Raw genomic sequence first — 18,970 nt, forward strand, 5'->3', positions numbered from 1 at the left:
AAATGGGAAGAACATTTTGGGAGGAGAGACCCCTTTTCCAGGTACAGTGAGGGGCGGGGTCCTTGAAGACAAGGGAGCCGCCAGGTGGCTATGGGCGCAGCAACCTTGAAGCCAGACCACGTGTTGTGCAGAACAGACAGGACAGGGCGGCCTCTTCCCTCCACAGCAGGATGCAGTCTCACAGGTCCCACGGCACGGGAGTCCAGCAGTGCGCTCCCAGGTCAGGGCTGCCCCAAACACATGGGGAGTAGTGAACTGTACGCAGGGGACTAAGGGCTACAGCCACTATGAGTATATCACACCCCAATGGGCCACACATGTCCAGCAGAGACTGGCCAATGATAGGCCCAGAAGGGACAGGAAGCTCTGTGCCAGCGACCAGGTTGGGAGCCACCAGCTCTGAATGGCACAGTGAGGAGTGCCTGGGGGCAGTGAGAGGTAGTCTGATGGAGGCCATAGGGGTCAGTGGGTTGAAAGGAGGCTGGGTATGTGCTGGGACCATGCTGGCTGCTGACTCAGTCCAAGCCGAGTCCCAAAGGGCTGGTGCCATGGGGACACCAGGCCTGCAAGTGAGTGCCCAGTGGGATGGCCCCCTGGGGGTGGCAGCTGTCCCCAGGGAGCATGTGGGCTAGACCCCGTCAGTCATGGCAGGGACCACAGCAGCCACAACCTTACCTGGGGCTCTGCAGCTGGAACACCCACCTCTTGGAGATGGGGCTCTGCAGCTAGGTGCCAGGACGCCCCCCTCTTGGGGATGACAGGCTAGTCTGGCAGGTGGCTGCACCATCCTGACCACCTGCTGCAAAGAACGTTCTGGATGCAGGATCCCCTCTCCCACAATCAAGGGGCTCCCCAGGGGCTGCGAGGAGCCCAGCACAGCAGGTGGAGCACTCAACTGAGGACGCATTTTAGGTAAGGATTGTAAGGGGCGGGGGCAGGGCCAACTATGAACGGGGGCCCTGGATGTGCTGACAGCCCCGGGACCTGGGCACAGAGCTGGGCAGGGCTCTTGCTGCAGCCAGGGGTGGGCCCTGTCGACATGGCCTCGGCCCACCCCGGCTGCTGCCGCCGCCAGCCTTCCTCAGAGTGGGTCTCACGCACATTCTTCAGGTTGCTCGTTCTTTTCCTTTCACCTTTGTCTCCTCCTCCCAGTGTCCTAGGGTCTGCAGGAGATGCCAATGACGGGGCATGGGAGATCTGTCCATCTCAGCCTGCCTATCCCCAGCTCCTGAGAGGAGAGGAGTCCTGCCGTGGGCACCCCTTGCCTTCAGGCTCACTGAGACAGTCACTCCCCACCCCTTTAGCTGCCACCCCTACACAGGCATTGTATAGGCAGTGGGACTGGCTCTCCCTCAGGTGCATCCACCTTACCGGGGAGCTGGGTCCCAGAGGGGCATGTAACCGGGCAGAGGGGCTGTCATCAACGGAGGAGTCCCTTTCAACGGCAGCCTGCGCAGGAGGTTAGGATGGAGTGCAGTGGGAAGGGCGATTCAGAGTCATCCACAAGTCCCAGTGTGCCCAGGCTGCAAACAGCCCCCAGTTCCAAGCCTAGAAAGGCCAGGTGGACAGGGGGAGTCCAGGGTCTCCCTGCCCAGATGCTGCCCATCTAGGTCACTCCAACCCTGTGGTCAACTGCCTGGTGCAAGAGACCTGGCTCCAGGCTGATGGGCAGCACACTTTTCTGAACCTCATGGCACACTTAATAAGCAAGTGTGAAACTAGGACACTTCTAGAAAGAAATGGAAAGTAAAGTTTAAGTATGATACCAAAAGCTTGCAGCTGAATGGATGGCCAAACTTTCTCCCAACTCCTACCTTTGGCACTGCAGCAGAAGCCACTTGGAGGACGAGGAGACAGAAGCCACAGAGTGGACTGGGGCATGACGGGAGTCAGAGACACTGTGACAACAGGCTTCCCTGCCAGGGCCCCCAGGGAGCTGCTGCACACCTGGGCAGGTGCAGACATGGCCACTGGGCTGCAGCAGACTGCAGACCAGGCAGCACCCTGGGGAACAGGAGCAGCACCTCCATGGACTCGCCCCTGCTGGTGTGACGTTTTCTGAGGAAATGGCCCAGGAAAACACTATACGATCACCACGGGCCCCTACTGCTGCCCACTGCAGTGGCAGCCACAGATAAGGGGACAGGCTGGGGCCTGCTGCCCCTACCTAGATGAAGATGTCTGATCCTGTTGCACCTGTGTGCGGCAATTCTATGCAGGATCATCAAGCACTGGGCATACCTCGGGTGGTCCTCGACGGCCCCAACGCACTGTGGGAGCAACTGGAGGGAACCCCAGGTGTTGCAGACAGATGACCTGGGCTCAGATGACATGAGCTCAGACACTCCAGGTCCTGGCTGACAGACCCAGGGTGGGACCAGCATGAGGACAGGCGTGGAGGGGAGGGGAGCAGTGTCTGGGGATGGTGTGTGTCCTGGGCCTGCCTGTGCCAAGGCTTACAGCAACTGAGTTCCCAGGATTGAGCAGGGCAGTGGCCACCCTGCTGTCCCAAACCCTGGGCCCCGGCCCTCATCTCCCCTCAGGTCGCCCCCTCTGGGCTCACCTAGGAAGCACAGCAGCCACAGAGGTTTTAAAGGATCTGTATTGTCACGGAGGTCTGCAATGAAAAAGTTAAACTTGGAGTTGACGGTGCTGCGAGCTGATCCAGGCACCCATCTACCCACAGGCAGCAGGCCAGGACACCGGGCGGCCACACAGCACCCGTGAGGGCACCGGGCCTGTCAGGTGGCAGGAAGCTGGGCCCATAGAGAGGGCAATGGGCAAGAGGCTCTGATCAGTGTTTTAGGGCTCCCAAGGAGGGGAGGGAGTCCCCAGGAGCACAGAGCAGAAGCCAAGGCCGACTCCCAGCACGACAGGGAGCAGCCCTCCCAAGGCCGCAGTGAGAAGCCAGGATGACCAGTGTGGCACAGGCCACAGCCGGGCACCCACACCACAGCCTCCCTCTCTTTAGTCCCTTTCCACTCTCAACAGAAAGATGTGTAACGTGGCGGGAACAGGGCTTTCTCTGTACAAAGTGGAACTCCCCACACCCCTTGAACGGAAGCCAGGAGCTGAGCAGGACCACATGGCATGGGAGGAGACTGCTGGTGGCTCCTCCTGGTGCCCAGGAGGGAGGCAGGTGGCACTGCTGTCAGCACGGGTCTGCTGGCCGCTGCTGGCCTCCAAGGCGCCGCACGCTGCCAGGGGCTGCAGCTTGCGGCTAGAGCAGTATGTGGTACTTGAGAGCCCTGGGGACCCGGTTGATGACCAGCCTCCCATCATAGCTCAGCGAAGCGAAGAGCCAGGGGTCAGCCGAGGACCAGTCCACAGCGTAGACACTGTCTTCGTGCTCCTCGTAGGTGGCGATGACGTTGTCCTGCAGCGGCTCCTTGCTCCTGCAACCCAGCACACAGACAGGAGCATGTAAGAGGAGGAGCACGGATGGTGGGGAAGACCCTGTCAGCGAAGCAAACCAGAGGACCCGGCGAGGGGGCCAGGCACCACGGGGACGAGGCCCCTCTGCCCGGTCGCACAGCCCCCTGGGCTTCTCGCCTCCCATCCAAGAGCAAGTCACTGCGTTCAGCACCCTTGACACACGGTACTCACAAAGCAGGAGAAGGAGTATCCTCCCAGCACACAGGGTCCGAGCCAGGGACGTGGGCCTGTGCCAGTGGGGAACCTCGGCCTGTGTGCCCGAGACTGGCAACCAAGGCTACCCACCTGCAGGTCCCCAGCCCTTGGTGCGCAGCAGAAAACCCCACGTGAGTGCTTGTGCAGCTTCCTCCCCCAGGGCTGGCCCCGAGGCACGCACTTCACCCTCTCTACCATCTCTGGTGCTGCTATCTCAAGGAGGCCTGGTTCCCAGCAGGGGAACCTGCTACTGGTCAGCTGAGGCTTTGTGACAAACACCAAGCCAGGCCTCTGGTGTACCCCTGGAGCCCAGCCTTGCTCCCTCCGTAATGCGGGCTGCACGGGAGTAGCCCTGCGTCACCACGGAGACCCCACCAGGTTGTGGCTCCCTGAGGAGGAAGCCCCACTCCTCTGAATGTGCGCACATGGCAGTGGGACGGACACTGCAGAGGGCTCCCCATGTGTGACCAGACAAGGGGACCTGGAGGACGTGCTCCCACAGACTCAGATGCGCCTCTGTCTTAGAGTTCAACCTGTCCCCATTCTTCAGGCTTCACTGCAAAGCCGCCTCCTCTCAGGCTCCACAAGCAAATGGCTGCCAACACAAGTATGAACCCCCGGGGGAGCACAGGATGGCTCCTGCGAGTGCCCAGCCTGAGGCTCCACCTCTCCTCCTGCAGACAGCAGCAGCCCGTGCTCCACTCCACAGGAGCCCCGACGAGGCCTGGCCGGCCCTGACTAAGACAGGGGACTGAGGACCCTGTGTGGTGCAAGGTGAGCTCAGGCCTGGGAAGTCTCCCCATCACAGAAGCAATTAGGCTTAAAAGCACGAGGCAGGATGTGTGCCAGGCCCAGGACGCAGCAGGACTGGGTGCCAGCTCCACTGCATGTCAGCTGAGGGCTCCAAGGGCCAGTGCCTCTGAGCGCACGCTCCCAAGTTGAAGGTGGTAAGGGTGCCCATCACAATGTGTCCCTCCCAGGAAGCACCCCGGGTGGATGAAGGTCAGTTGTCATCATCCCCAAGCTGGGGCTGGAGCTGGTGGCCATCTGAGAGCTCTCACAGAGGTATATGGCAAGGGAAGGGAAGACACATGCAAAGGACCACCCCAGCTGTGAGCCACACCAGACAGAAGGAGCAGGTCCACCCAGAGAATCCACCTGGACCTGCAGTGTGGACAGGCCCACCCACAGTGAGAGGTGATGGGGGGAGCAGTATTGTGGCGTGGCAAATGAATCCACGATCTGCAGTGCCGCCATCCCATAGGGCACCAGTTTCAGTCCTAGCTGCTCCATTTCTGATACATCTCCCTGCTGGAAGGCCTGGAAAAGCAGCAAAAGATGGCCTGGGGCCTTAGTCCCTACACCTCCATGGGAGAACTTGGAGAAGCTCCTGGTTTTGAACCCAGCCCAAATCATGGCAGTCATTTGGGGAGTGAACCAGCAGATGAAACATTCTCTCTCTCTGTAACTGCCTTTCAGATAAATAAATATTAGAGAAAGCTCTGTGAGAAGATGGCTCCCAGCCTGCAGGGGGCACTCTGTCCCTGTGCGTCCTTACTTCTCTTCCGGGTGGTGCTCCTCCTGGTCACTGATGTCATCGTCGTCCACCAGGTGGCCGAAGGGCTCGGAGGAGATGGACACCATGTTGGACAGGATGACTCTGCTGTCGCTGCTGCCGCTGAGCACCAGCTGGTCATGAGAGTGGTTGTAGCGCACGTTCCACACCCTGTGGAAGAACGAATAGCAGGGGTGACCTTCCTGCGGGTGGCCTCTGCAAGGAGACCTTCCCTGCCCATGCCGCAGCTGCCAGGAAGTTCTGGGTTTGCCCAGTCACAGCAGGTGGAGCTGAGCCTGACCCTGCAAAGGGAAGGGGGGCCTCTGGAACTGTTCACAGCAGCAGATGCATCAGCAACAACTTGACTTACACCAGCAGCCACCACGCAGGGTCCAGGGCCCAGGCCGCAGAGGCCGAGCACACCCAGCCTGTGGAGGTGTGCACTAAGTCAGGGACCCATGAAGTTTGCCAGATGGAATGTGGTCATCCGGGGCTTTTTAATCCTTCAGCTACAGGACGGTCATTCTGAAGGCCTCCTGCCCACCAGAGCCCAGGGCCGCAGGAAGCCCAGGGGCACCCCTCCTTGGTCCGCCCACCAGCCCAGGCCCCTCAGCCTACCAGTGGGAGTGCTCCTCCAGGGTCTTCACAGGCTCCGTCACGTTCCGTGTGTCCCAGAACTTCACCTTGCAGTCATCCCCACAGCTCGCTAAGTAGTACTGCTTATTGGGGTTGAAGTCAAGGTCACGCACCAGCTGTCCGTGGGCATTCTCAATGCAGTACACCTGACTGAGGGACAACAAGCCACATGCAGATGGCCCAGGGCACCCAGGGAGTACTGCGCCCGAGGCTTCTCAGAGCCCACGGCACCAGGCACTGCAACCCAGCCTAACAGGGAGCAGCTCAGGGCTGGCAGGGCTTAGTGGGGGCACCCCATGTGCTCGCACCATGGCAGCAGTTTGCAGGTGCCAGAAGGACAGTGGCAGCCTTGGAGACCGCCTTTGGGACAGACAGCTGGCATGTGTTAGGACACGGTGAGGAAAGAAAAGGACAAGACAGACGACGAGGGTGGCATAACCTGTCCTGCTGCTCAGGTGGGAGACAGGGAGGGAGAGAATGAGAGGAAGGGAGGAAGCGAGAGTGCAAGAGGGAGAGGGAGGAAGGGGGGAAAGAAAAAGGGGGGAGAAAGAGAGAGGGAGGGGAGAGAGAACGGGGGGGGGGAAGGGAGAGAGGAAGGGGCAGAGAGAGAGAGAGAAGAAAGAAAATCCGAGCTCCTTGTCTGTCCCACTGGGGTTAGCTCACTCGCTCACGCCCCCAGGCACACCACACGGAAGGCCCTGTGCAGCCAGCTCATGGGGAATGTCACAACCCTGCATGGAGAACATGCTCTCACACACAAGCACACAGCCAAGCAATGCGCACATATGCCTGTGTACACATGTGAAATGACACGCATGCCTTCCAGTGGAAGCTCGGGGCTCCAGAGCTCCTGCTCCTCATGTGGTCTGAAGTCAGATGCTGCTCACACGGCTCCCTCTGCGGCTGGGAGTCCCCAGGAGGGGATAGTCCCCCAGCCTGGCACCGTCCTCCCTCCCCTCACAGTGGGACCACAATCCCCCCTGGTCACGGAGTGCCCTTGCCTGACACTGCTTCAGCAGGGACAGCGTGCCCTGCACTGCTCTCGGGAAGCTCAGCTCCATCCCCTCCTTCCTCTCCCCGGGGCAACCTTCCAACCTCAGCCCCTTTTCATCATGAACAGGCATCCGTACCGGGCATCGCTGCCATTCCCCAATGTTCTTTTCCTGAAGGAAGAGGCCCTAACCCGAAGGCCCTTCAAATGACCCAGGCACACGTTTGCAATGAAGGATTGGACGAGCCATTGCTGCTCGGCCTTTTGGCTAAGATTAAGTGTAGGAACGGATGATCCCTGGAGTGCAACACGGACAGCCACACACAGCCTCACCCGAGAGGCAGCGCTCACCTGTGCCACAGCCCCTCACACACAGGGAGTCGGGGTTCCCAGGTGGGAGCCACAGCCCTGTCTTGCGTCACCCACTGCGGGTGTTAGCCCGTCTGCGGACAAAGCAGGGGAGGGCAGGACGTGTGTCCACTTATTGCCCAATATCTTAGCTTCCCGACCTTGGACACCGGAATTCCTCACCCGCTTCAAGGAACAAGGAGGGCAGAGCAAAGGCAGCAGGGTGGGCTGCATCTCAGGCCGTGGCTCCTGCCAGCACACAGCACCCCCGTGTGCAGGCACACTGCTGCAGAGGAGGGGTGGGCACAGATCAGCCCCCGGCTTCTCACGGGGGCCTCGGATTAAAGCCGTGCCCCCACCCTGGAAGAGACTGAGCTGCTACGTGACAGCCGCCTTTTCCGCTCAATGATAAATGAGGGTGTGCCGAGGGGATAAACTGTATCTTAAAAAAGCTATGCGGGCTCCCGTCACCATGGCAACCGACGTGCCCGCCATCACTCCTTTGCCTATCAAAACCACTAGTGGAACAGAAAAATCGCTCTTATTTGTTCCATTAGAACTGCTGGCTGCTGTGTGTAATTACTCAGATGACAAAATACCATGGCCTGACAGGTGCGCCTCTCCAAGGCACAGACATGCTCAGATGACCCCGCCAGGGCCTTCCCGGGGCCTGCGGAGAGCCAGGGCATCATGCTGCTGGGGATTGCACAAAGTCCTCATCTGAGCTCTCCTTGCAGATGGCCACTTACGCAGGGACAGTGACATGCAGCCTGGAGGCTTCCCCAGCAGCCACGTGCTAGCTCAGCATTAGACAGGGCTTTCTACAGGAACCAAAGCCATGTGCCTCCTCACACACCTGCTGGTGCATGTCATGGGTGTCCAATGACAAAGGACAGGAAGGGAGATGAGTGTGGGCGGGCGGGGGAGGGTCACTGACCTCATGCTCCGTGTGTCCCACCCGCGGACGGAGGTGTCGTTGGCCGTGGCCACCTGGGTGCAGTTGTGGTGCGGGCTCCACCGTCCCGCTGTGAACTTCAGCTGCCCCTTGCCTTCCAGGGAGGCGGAGCTCGCCAGCTGGGAGAGCCATGTGGGTGCAAGGGGAGAAAGAGGGTGTCAGTGAGCACTTCAGAGCAGCCAGGGGCAGGGCCCAGATCAAGGAGCCCACGGAGGAATGCTGAGAGGGAGACGGGATGTCTTTGTTCTTTTCCAACAAAAGGCAAGAGTGCTTGAGGTTTATTTGGGAATAGCTATGAGACTGAGCACAGCACCAACCGAAAGTACATGAAGCCCTCTGCTGTGAGGGTCTGCGAGCCCCACGTGGCTGGAGAGAAGCAGCCCCAGCTCGGCAGGAACCCTGGGACTTGAACGCTGCTCTCCAGCCAACTCCCCTGCCCTGTCACCAAGGCAGGCGCCCGGGAGCCGCTGGGCACTGCCTGCGGGGCTGACGCCTCTGCCAGGGGAGCTCCCCATAACTTATGTGCCCATGAGGGGTTCCTGCCGAAGACTTCACGGTGCTTTCACCTTTTACTTCATCATTTGTTCATGCAGAGGCTTCTAAAAAAGCAGGCGGTCAGCTCTGCCTCCACGGACCACCGCTGCATGGAAGCCGCAGTCCCCAATTCACCCTAGGAGCCTCCGAGGGGCCTATGGCTGGCCGCCAGGTGAGGCAGGCCAGGGATGAGCAGGGTGCTGAGGGCCAAGCCAGTGTGGAAGGCTCTCAGTCGTCCTGCCAGGGCCAGAAGCCAGCACCCGTTTGCCCAGAGAGGGAAGGACTTTGTCATTTCATTGGGCGCATGAGGAGGGATTGAAGAGCATACACAGGCAACCCTGGCAGGAAGCTGAAGACAGTGGCTCCCCCACTGGGGCTGGGCAAAGACCGGCAGGCCAGGAAGGACCACTTCACTTTCACTTCAAAGCCTGGGTGGCCCAGAGGCCTGTGTGAAGGATGGGGACCCAGGAGGGCGAGGAGCACTGCCTGCCAAGGGCCTCGGGGTCCTACAGGGCCCTGCACAGTGACCTGGCTGCCCAGGTCCTGCCAAGTCCTCCGGGCTCTGAGCAGCTTGCCTCTTCCCCCAGAGATGGCTCAGACCAACACTGGAAGCTTGCTTTCCTGGGACACTGGCCCAGTTAGGTCCCAGGAGCTGTGGCTTAGGGAACCATGGTCTAGCTGCAGAACCCCAAGTTCTTGGGGCGGCAGCAGCAGGAGCTGCTGGTCATTCTCTCAGAGCCGTGGTTCTGCACTTGGCCCAGAAAGCCTCCCCGGCCCACGGAGGAGATTCCCTAGACACAAGTCCCGCACTGAGCAGCCGCTGTCCTCCTCATGGTCACATACCAAGTGTAACGTGTCCAACAGTGACATCATGATCTCTGCTCAACTCCACAGGTGCCCACGGCTCCTTACTGCACGGGGAGCCACGGCAGGCAGCCCAGGAGGACCCACCAGAACACAGGGAAGGGCTGAGCACCCAGGGGTTCCGACAGGGACATACCTGTGCTGGAGGGGAGCTGGGCAGCGGCAGGGGGTGTGGGAGTGAATGGAGACTCGGGTAGTACGGCTGAGGTCCAAACCAGACACGCAGGCTCGTGAGAGGACACGATCAGGCTAGAAGGGCCTGGGCACGTGGCCGAGCCCGTGAGAGCTTCACAGGCATTGCGGGCTGCAGCGCTCACGGCAGGCAGCCGAGCAGCAGGGAGCGGGGAGCCAGGGCTAGGCAGACTAGAAGCAGCACTGGGGGGCCAAGGCTGAAGGACTCCCCACAATCAGCAGCTCCCCAAAAGGGCAATGTGAGTCTAGAGCCCGGGTTGTGCCGGGATGAGAGCTGCTGTCACAGGGACTCCTCCTCATAGCCCCCTCACACCTGCTCCCCACAGCCCACCCTACCACAGCCAGGAGCAGACTGCCAGACAGCCCATTGCCTGGCACCCAGAGAGAGGCAGAGACCCAGGGAGCAGGCATGCACCCTGACCACGCTGCCCACAGAGAGGTGACTCCCCTTGTCAGCAGGACAGATTTCCGAGTTCCCCCTTTCCACTAGAATTCAGTGTAGGCAAGGCTGTGCTGACACCTCTGCATGTGCCGCTGGAGCTCCTTGTGGCAGTGCCAGACCCGGGCAAGAGTCGGAGCTCACGGGCACAGTCAGGGCACGCAGCTCCTCCAGGAGAACCAGATGCCACAAACAGGCAGAAACAGGCTCTGCCTCCTGAGAAACAGGGCTGAGCTGCCTGCAGGGGGCAGCCCATCAGGGAGCCGTTCCACTTCCTGTCTAGCTTCTTACCAGCAAAGCACTTGGGCCCTGCCAGCCGTGCGTGACACCCAGACGGAGCCCCAGGCTCCAGGCTGTGGCCTGGGCAGCCCCAGATGCAGTGGCCATTTGTGAAGTGAACCAGAGCACAGAAGCTCACTCCTGTTCTCCACCTCACCCTCTAACAATGTCTTTCAATTAATCAAACACATAAAGTATCTTAAGAGTCTCAAGTACATGTTATCAAGGGTATCAGGGAGCTGAACTTTTACCTTAATTTTACAACTTACAATGTTTTAACTTCCTTTAGAAAGCCAAACAAAACATTTAAAATATTTATATATTTGACATTTTTAGCTTTCTGAAGAGCTAAGTTCATTAATGATTATGCATCGATGACAAGAAATGCACCTTAAAAATAAGATCAATAAGCAGGATAGATTAGAGGCTAAATATTCTCTAATCACTATTATGTTCTAGTTAATTTCCTATTAAACATATTGATTATATCAGTTCTTCCAGAAAGATGAAAATGAGGTTGCATCTTTACACGGTACTATAAATTCAATGGAGACAAAGAAAGCCCATTCCCCTGGCCCACTCCCCAAACGTCCTTAGTGGCCAGCACCAGGTCTGCTAAAGCCAGGAGCCAAGACTGCCAGCCGGGAATCCCAGGCGGGAGGCAGGGACACCGATCCTGGAGCCCTCACCCGAGTCCCCAGGGGGGAGGCAGGGACACCGATCCTGGAGCCCTCACCCGAGTCCCCAGGGGGGAGGCAGGGACACCAGTCCTGGAGCCTTCACCTGGGTCCCCAGAAGGGAGGCAGGAACATGGGTCCTGGAGCCCTCACCTGAGTCCCCAGGCGGGAGGCAGGGACACTGGTCCTGGAGCCTTCACCCGGGTCCCCAGGGGGGAGGCAGGAACACGGGTCCTGGAGCCCTCACCCGGGTCCCCAGGGGGGAGGCAGGAACACCGGTCCTGGAGCCCTCACCTGAGTCCCCAGGCAGGAGGTAGGGACACTCGGTCACGCAGCCCTTACCTGGGCAGAGCTGAACAGGAGTGGACCAAACTCTTACATAGCACATGGGATTTAAGCCAAAAAACCAAATGCTCACCCTGAGGGCAGCTTCTGTGGGATCCTGCACCGAACTCTGCCACCCCAGGTCCTAGGGCCTCCACACATTCTGGGGAAGGGGGCATGCAAGCCGGTGCCACCTGTTGCCAACACCCACAGAGCTGACCCCTTCTGACCCATCAGAGCCACTGGTAAACAGTGGAAGCAGATCCCACAGCCAGGGTGGGGGTACAGTCTAAGACATTTGGGGAAGGGCAAGCACCTGGCACCTTAGGCGTGAGGGCACATCTCACCAAACCCAGACTCTGGGTTGCTGATGTAAAACCCAGGAGGTAAATGTGGCCATGCAGCAGGAAACCTGATGGTTGCTTGTGAAATGGCAATAGCAAAGGAACACGAACATGAGGCACCGAGCAGAGGCCGGGGGGCCCTTGCAAGTGGGGGCAGACCGGGAGTCACCCTACAGCTTGGGCACAGGCCAGGCCCCCCCCTCTAATCAGCAGTCAGGAAAGGCAGAGCCCAGAGAGGGCAGGTGGCTGGCTGCAGGCCACCCCGCCGGTGAGAGGCTAAGCCGAGACCCTGCTCCAGGTCTGCATCAGCCACGCCACTGTGTGCCCTCCCAGAGAAAGGAGAATGCCACACCCCAGCTGCAGAGGAGCCTGCAAGGTGAATTTTAATAAAAACCTGAAAGAGATTTTGCATCCATTTCTGAGGGGCTGCTCAGGGCAGACAGCATGGCGCACGCTGCATGGTGAATCAATCACGATTTTCGGTTTCCTGGTGGCACAGAGACAGAACTCAGCAAGCACTCCACGGGGTGCGTGGCACATGCTAGTCGGCTTCTCAGCATTAAAGAGAAATATTCAGCGCATCCTGGTCCAAGCGGGATGATTAAAGGTATCCCACAAGCCCTTGCAGGCCAGACGTTAGCAGGGCAGGATGAGAACAAAGGCGGCTCCTCCCGATGAGCAAACACAGCCGTTCACGCGGGGATCTCTCCACGAGCCAGCCACAGACAAAAGCCTGCACTGCCTGCCACCAGGAGCCACAGAGCCACACGGGCGGGTGGAACGGAGGAAACCCTCCACACGGGAGGAGACCACAGAGGAGCAGACGCCCCCGTGAGGAAGATGATGAGACCAGAGGGAGGGCTGCCCTGAGGGTAGCCAGGCGAGGAAACAGCAGGACGTGGCACATGGAGCACAGGGCAGAAGCCCTGCTGTGGGTCTCCTGGCACCGGAGCCTGTGCACACTGGCTGACAACAGCCACAGCTGCCACCCTGAGACTCTGCCTCCCTGAGCTGGGCTTGCTGCCCTGGCCACGGCACATGGCACATGTCCTTACAGAGGTGCAGAGCAGCCTGCTTTCCCGGCCCGAGGTGGGAAGGACCTTGCAGTGACACGGAGCAGGAGGATGCACAGTGTGGCTGAAGACCAACGGCATGGGCGAGCAGCACAACCAGCACACTCTGGAATACTTTATGCCCTGAATGGTGGTTTTCTTCTGGATCGGGACTCCCTCATGGCTTGAGCCAGTTCTGGAGTTTGGCAGCAAATCCCTCTTGACCACCACAACTGCGATACCTGTTGCAGACCCCAGGGGCAGACTCTCTGCCTGCGCAGCCTGCAATTCCCAGCTCCAGGGGAGGATGGGGGAAGGAGAAAGAGGCAGATCTTCCATCTGCTAGTTCACTCCTCAAATGCCCACAGTAGCTGGGGATGGGGCCCGTGGAAGTCAGCAGGCTGGAATGCCATGGGAAATTACCCACTTGGTATGACTGGCAGGGCCCAAGTACTCGAGCCATCGTCCTTTCACCCGTGGGCATGCGTTAGCAGGATGCTGGCCCGGAAGTGGAGGAGTGGGCACTTGCACCAAGCACTTGGCAGGACCGTGAGCACCCCACCTGGCCTCGAACCACTGTAGCCACACCCTCCTCTCCCAGCTCCAGCTCTGCTCCTGAGTCACTTGCTCCCTCCTGGAGCACCAGGAGACACCCTGCAGGGTTGAGGGTGACCTGAGGTACAGGAGCACATCCAGGCGGCAGCATTCTGCATCCGTCCTCACTGTGACTGAATGCCCAGGCCTGGAGCCGCCAGGGGAGCGCAGCAAAGCCATGCTGCAGGCTGTGGTTCACAGTGCTTATGTGCACAGGCCAACAGTGGGAGTGGAAGGCTGGAGCTCCTGCGAGTCCTTGAGGCCCACTGACCCTTGGGGACCCCGAGGAGAAGATGTGCTCTCAGGCCAGGACAGAGGCCACAGCCTGTGCTCAGAGGAGGCGCTGGGGAAAAGACAGAGGTGGGCACCGAGTCCTGCAGATCAGGTCCCGAGGGAGATGGCTCACGGGCAAGCGGGACACACAGACCAGTGGGAACCACGACCTGGGAACACGTTCTAAGAGGGACACAGGTGGCCAGCTTGAGGGCTGTCAGCGGCCCCCTCCGCACTTGCGCGTGAGGGAATCTGACGCAGCCTCATTTTCAGTTCATCTCACCACCAAAGATTCCATTTGTAAGAAGAAGAATAAAAGCGCTTTGCTCCACTTCTGAAAAAATCATATGTAAGGCTCACAATGCAGACCTGACCTCAAGGCTGCACGTTCCAAACTACAAGGCTGTGAGCCGGACCTAAGGGGTCACACCCCGCCGTCCCGTGGGCCCAGCTCCCTCCTACACAGCTGTGCACACTGAGGCCTGGGTGCTCGCTTCCCCTGGGCCACTGGGCCTGCCCGTCCCAGCAGAGCCAAGGCACCGCCGAGCCGCCACGGCCCTGAGACCGACGGCAAAGCACAACAGTCGTCACTGTGCGTCTGCAGTCGGCACTCTGCACAGGACCCCACCGGTGCCAGGGCTGAGTCACAGCTGCACATGGTCAACAGCTCTGTCCTCTGAAACGCTTGCTTCTCCAGGTGTACCACCTGCCCTCTGCCACCAGACAGAACCCTGCCCGGAATGTGGGCAACACTCAGAGGCTAGGCACAGCCACCTAGCCAGGGGTTTCTCCTACATTTTTCCTCTCAAAAGCTAACTGGAAGACTAAAATAACATCATATAAAAATAATTGTGTGCTGAGCCCAGCACTTTAGTGGCTAAAGTCCTTGCCCTGCATGCACTGGGATCCCATATGGGTGCCAGTTAGTGTCTTGGCCACCCCACTTCCCATCCAGCTCCCTGCCTGTGGCCTGGGAAAGCAGTAGAGGATGACCCAAAGCCTTGGGACCCTGCACCCACATGGAGACCCACGAAAGAGCTGGTTCCTGGCTTCAGATCAGATCAGCTCTGGCCACTGCGGCCACTTGGGGAGCAAATCAGTCAACGGAAGATCTTCCTCTCTGTCTCTCCTCCTCTCTGTATATCTGTCTTTCCAATAAAAGTAAATAAATCCTTTAAAATCATAATTATTGCGTGCAATGTTTAGAAAACCAAAAGTTATGTGTTAATGCCACAGTAAGATGTGAGGACACAGTGGCAAATGAGGAAGCTACTCAACTCCACACCTTCTTTGTAAAAACCAAGTACCCTAAAGCCTCAGTCCACGCCCAGGCCTGAAATCGCAGCTCTCAAGGGGTCATCTGTTTTAATGAGGTAGGAATAGCTCCAAAATGTGTGGGACGCATTTTTATGAGCCCCCAAGGACTCAGTCTCTATGTGGTTCTCACGCGATCCCGAGCAAGCAGCTTAGAGAGCTCTCTCATCCAAAGGCCACATTTCACCCTGTTGGGACAGAAGGTGCCTGACAACCTGAGGTGCCCAGCTGGCGGGTATGTCATCTGAGAACTTAACTGTGCTGCAGAGGCTGGCCTAGGGGACAAAGCCAGGCCACCACAGTCCCTGGAAGGTCCTTTCCAGCCAGCCTCCTCGGCCCAAGTCACGAGGTCTGAAGTGGGGAGAAGCTGGGCCTTGGCGAGCCTCGCCCACCCGCTCCTCTGCAGGCCCTCCGCAGCATTCCGGCTCCCAGCGCCGTGACCCAGCCCAGTCTCCACACCAAAGCCCTGCTGAGCGAGGGGCCCTGCCCTGCTGACAGCGGCATGGGGCAGCAGCAGCTCACACGCATCGGCTGGCCAGGTGTTCTCCCTAGCTGGCCTCAGGAGCAGCAGGACAAGACAGGAAGATGGCCCAGAGTACCATGGATGCCCTGTGCCCGGTTCTTCAAGGACGACGCAGCATCAGGAGCCTCTTCATTCCCCACCAAAAGCCTGGACACAACAGCCACCCAGACCCTGGGCGCCGGGATTACAGCTTGCATCAAGGTCTCCAGGTCTCAGTTGGCACACAGCTTGGAGTCACAGGGCTGGCCTCCCTGCCAGTCCCAGTCCAGTCGGAGAAGCCTGTGTGCTGCCAGCACACTGCCCATCCTTCAGACTGCCCATGTGAGGGCCGTCAGGAACACTGTGCTCCACCGTGAGGCCTGCCCAGCACTCAGCCCCTGCTCGGCCGCCGTCCACGTCCAAGGACCCCGTGGAAGCTCTCACCCCAGGCCTCCCCCAGGCTCAGCTAATGATTGTAAATGGCAAGGAAGCTCCAATTTAATTGCAAAAGCTAATGATGCATTGAGCCTAAGATTGGATTCCCCACAGAAGGCAATATCCTCAGACAATAAAACAACAAAACTTGGAGGCTGGGTGTGAGCACGGCAGAGCCCGGTGGGAAGGCTCCCAGATCGAACAGCGCAGCGTAGGGTCACGACGTGGAGCTGACAGAGCTGCTGACAGCGGATAAAAAACGGGAGAGAAGCTGAATTGATCTTATGGAAAAGAGCCTACAGATTAATCACCCTTCCACCAAATCTTTTTGAGATGACTTGGGGTCTGAGCAGTGTTCGCTGTCTGACTACAGAGCAGGCCAAGCAGTGCCGTGGGTCCGGGTGCCCAGGGCTGCGGAGGGGCCGCCCACACTTGGCCCTGCCCCGGCTTCGCGGAGCAGCCTTAGCAGATCTCACTGTGCGTTCCCAGCTCCATGGGGCTGAGGTGGGGCCTGGGGACGAGCGACCGGCTCCCACAGCACCAGGCCCGTGACCGGCTCCCACCACTGCACCAGGCCCGTGACCGCCTTCCACAGCACCAGGCCCATGACCGGCTCCCACAGCACCTGGCCCATGACCGGCTCCCACAGTACCTGGCCCGTGACCGCCTCCCACAGCACCAGGCCCGTGACTGACTCCCACAGCACCAGGCCCGTGACCGGCTCCCACCACTGCACCAGGCCCGTGACCGGCTCCCACAGCACCAGGCCCGTGACTGGCTCCCACAGCACCAGGCCCGTGACCGCCTCCCACAGCACCAGGCCCGTGACCGGCTCCCACAGCACCAGGCCCGTGACCGCCTCCCACCACTGCACCAGGCCCGTGACCGGCTCCCACAGTACCTGGCCCGTGACCGCCTCCCACAGCACCTGGCCCGTGACCGGCTCCCACAGCACCAGGCCCGTGACCGCCTCCCACAGCACCTGGCCTGTGACCGCCTCCCACAGCACCTGGCCCGTGACCGCCTCCCACAGCACCAGGCCCGTGACCGCCTCCCACAGCACCTGGCCCGTGACCAGCTCCCACAGCACCAGGCCCGTGACCGCCTCCCACAGCACCTGGCCCGTGACCGCCTCCCACAGCACCTGTCCTGTGCATGACTCATTCCCACTGTATAACCCGTTGAGGGGAGAGCGGCCTGTGGGGGTCTGCAGGGCCAACCTCAGCTGCTATGTTGCCTTCACACTTCCTGTTCCATGTTCAAAGCTGTGTGAACCTTGCCATGTAGTCCCATGATGGGAACATGGGTCATATTTTAAAATGTTGTGGTAAAAAGAATGATCCCTCTGCCCATGTGCTTGGAAACCAGCTCCCTGTAAATTTCATAGTGAAGCCTGCCCTTTTGGACCATTCAGATTTTAAAATTCCAACAAGACACCTATATTTACACAGTCTGACTCGGGGCTCCACAAGAATCACGACAAACCCTCCCTTCTGCTCCCTCAGTCCCGAGGGGAAGGAAGGCCAGCGGGGCCGCAGCGCCAGAGGACACGGAGCCTGATGCTGGACCCTGCTCCACTGCGTACAAACTAGCAGCACACGCACCGTCATTTCGAATTTCCTGAATTTTCTCTTTTTTAAAGTTGTTACTTTGACAGAAACAAATGCAGTGAAATTACAAATGTGTGTGGAACTACATTTTAAGAGAGAAAAATTTAAGGAATCAAAAAAAAAAAAAAGGAAAAATACATGCCAATATTTACTCTATAAAAGATAAAGTATTCAAAATGATGAATATTTGAAAGCAAAGTTGGTTCCAAAGTAAGTACTAAAATTATTTTCATCATATGCAAATATACTAGAAGAGTTAGCCAACACTGTGAAATCAGTGTTTTATAACCACTCCCACTTTAAAAGTCTGAATTCAACCAAATGTTTTCCAAACCCATTCACTAAACGGGGGCCCATTCTTTGGAAGATCCACTTCCTCCTTCAGACAATGGAGGTGGAAGCTGAGAGGGTTCAGTGTCACTTCCCGCAGCTCTCAGCTTCCTCCAGTCCGTCCCCTAGACCCCTGGGAGTCACTGTTGGCATTCCTCCGGTGCATCCCCTAGACCCCTGGGAGTCACTGTCGGCATTCCATGGGAGCAGGATGTGAACCACCTGGAGCGCGTGCTCATGGGTACTCACCACAGCCCGGCCGGAGCTCTGCTGCAAGTCCCACAGCAGGATGTGGTTGTCGGCCAAGGAGATGACCTTCTTCCCATCTCCCATGGGCTCCCAGGTCACACTGAGGACAGAGAAGGACGAACGTGAACTTGGACACACACCTCGAAGCACAATGGGCCACACACAGCTCTGCAAGCCCTTGTCCCCACCACGGCCCTGGGCACTACTCAGCAACACGTCTCACACTGACCCACTCCACTGGGGACTGGACTGTGTCTCCTGTCTGTGTGTAACAGCTCAAGACTCATAGTGATGGCAGATGGGCCGTCAGGGAACTGGCCAGAGTCAGGCAAAGTCACAAGAGTAGGGCCCTCACAATGTGCTGGAAGGAAGACAAAGACACATCAAAGCTTGCCCTGTGAGTGCGTGGCACTGGCTGGCCCGCATGTTGGCCTTCCTGTCTCTGGAACAACGAAAGGGCTGAATCCGTGGTCCAACTGCCACCTTGTTACACGTTTCTCCCAACACTGACTAGAGCACTCACCTACACGTGAGTCACCTGTGCTGGAGGGGTGGGTGTGTGGGGCCCACAGGGCACCAGGGAATGGACAGCCTCTAGGAGAACATCCATGTCCTTGCCGGCCTCCTCCTTTGAGCTCAAGGCCAACTACAAAGGAGATGTGATGGAAGCACCAAACACAGAGCCGAGATCCAGGGCCTGTGCTGCCTGTGGCAGCAGTTACTTCCTCAGGTCACAGCCCAAGGGAGCCACTTCCCCAGTGTCTGCTCCCGAAGCCAGCCTGTAACCGTGCAGACCTGAGGGGCACAGACCCTCACTCCTGGCATCTAGGCCAAAGCCTTATG

At 58.8% G+C, this 18,970-nt stretch overlaps 1 protein-coding gene across 2 annotated transcripts in view; it reads right to left on the bottom strand.

The window, feature by feature from the left end:
• Positions 1-2,822: 2,822 nt before the first annotated feature.
• Positions 2,823-18,970, bottom strand: part of EIPR1 (EARP complex and GARP complex interacting protein 1) — a 94,558-nt gene continuing 78,410 nt past the window's right edge. The window contains exons 5-9 of one of the 2 annotated variants that reach the window (XM_040992764.1): positions 18,128-18,227; positions 8,098-8,234; positions 5,804-5,971; positions 5,189-5,356; positions 2,823-3,392 (exon numbers count right to left, since the gene is read on the bottom strand). In XM_040992764.1, the coding sequence (XP_040848698.1) occupies positions 3,221-3,392; positions 5,189-5,356; positions 5,804-5,971; positions 8,098-8,234; positions 18,128-18,227 (745 nt within the window). In that variant the 3' untranslated portion in view covers positions 2,823-3,220. Of the gene's footprint in view, positions 3,396-5,188; positions 5,357-5,803; positions 5,972-8,097; positions 8,235-18,127; positions 18,228-18,970 lie in introns of both variants that reach the window. The other variant, XM_040992763.1, reaches the window with a different exon arrangement.

This window comes from Ochotona curzoniae, unplaced genomic scaffold (genome assembly GCF_017591425.1).
Source record: "Ochotona curzoniae isolate NIBS_2020 unplaced genomic scaffold, NIBS_Ocur_1.0 contig_883, whole genome shotgun sequence".
NCBI classification, from domain to species: Eukaryota; Metazoa; Chordata; class Mammalia; order Lagomorpha; family Ochotonidae; genus Ochotona; species Ochotona curzoniae.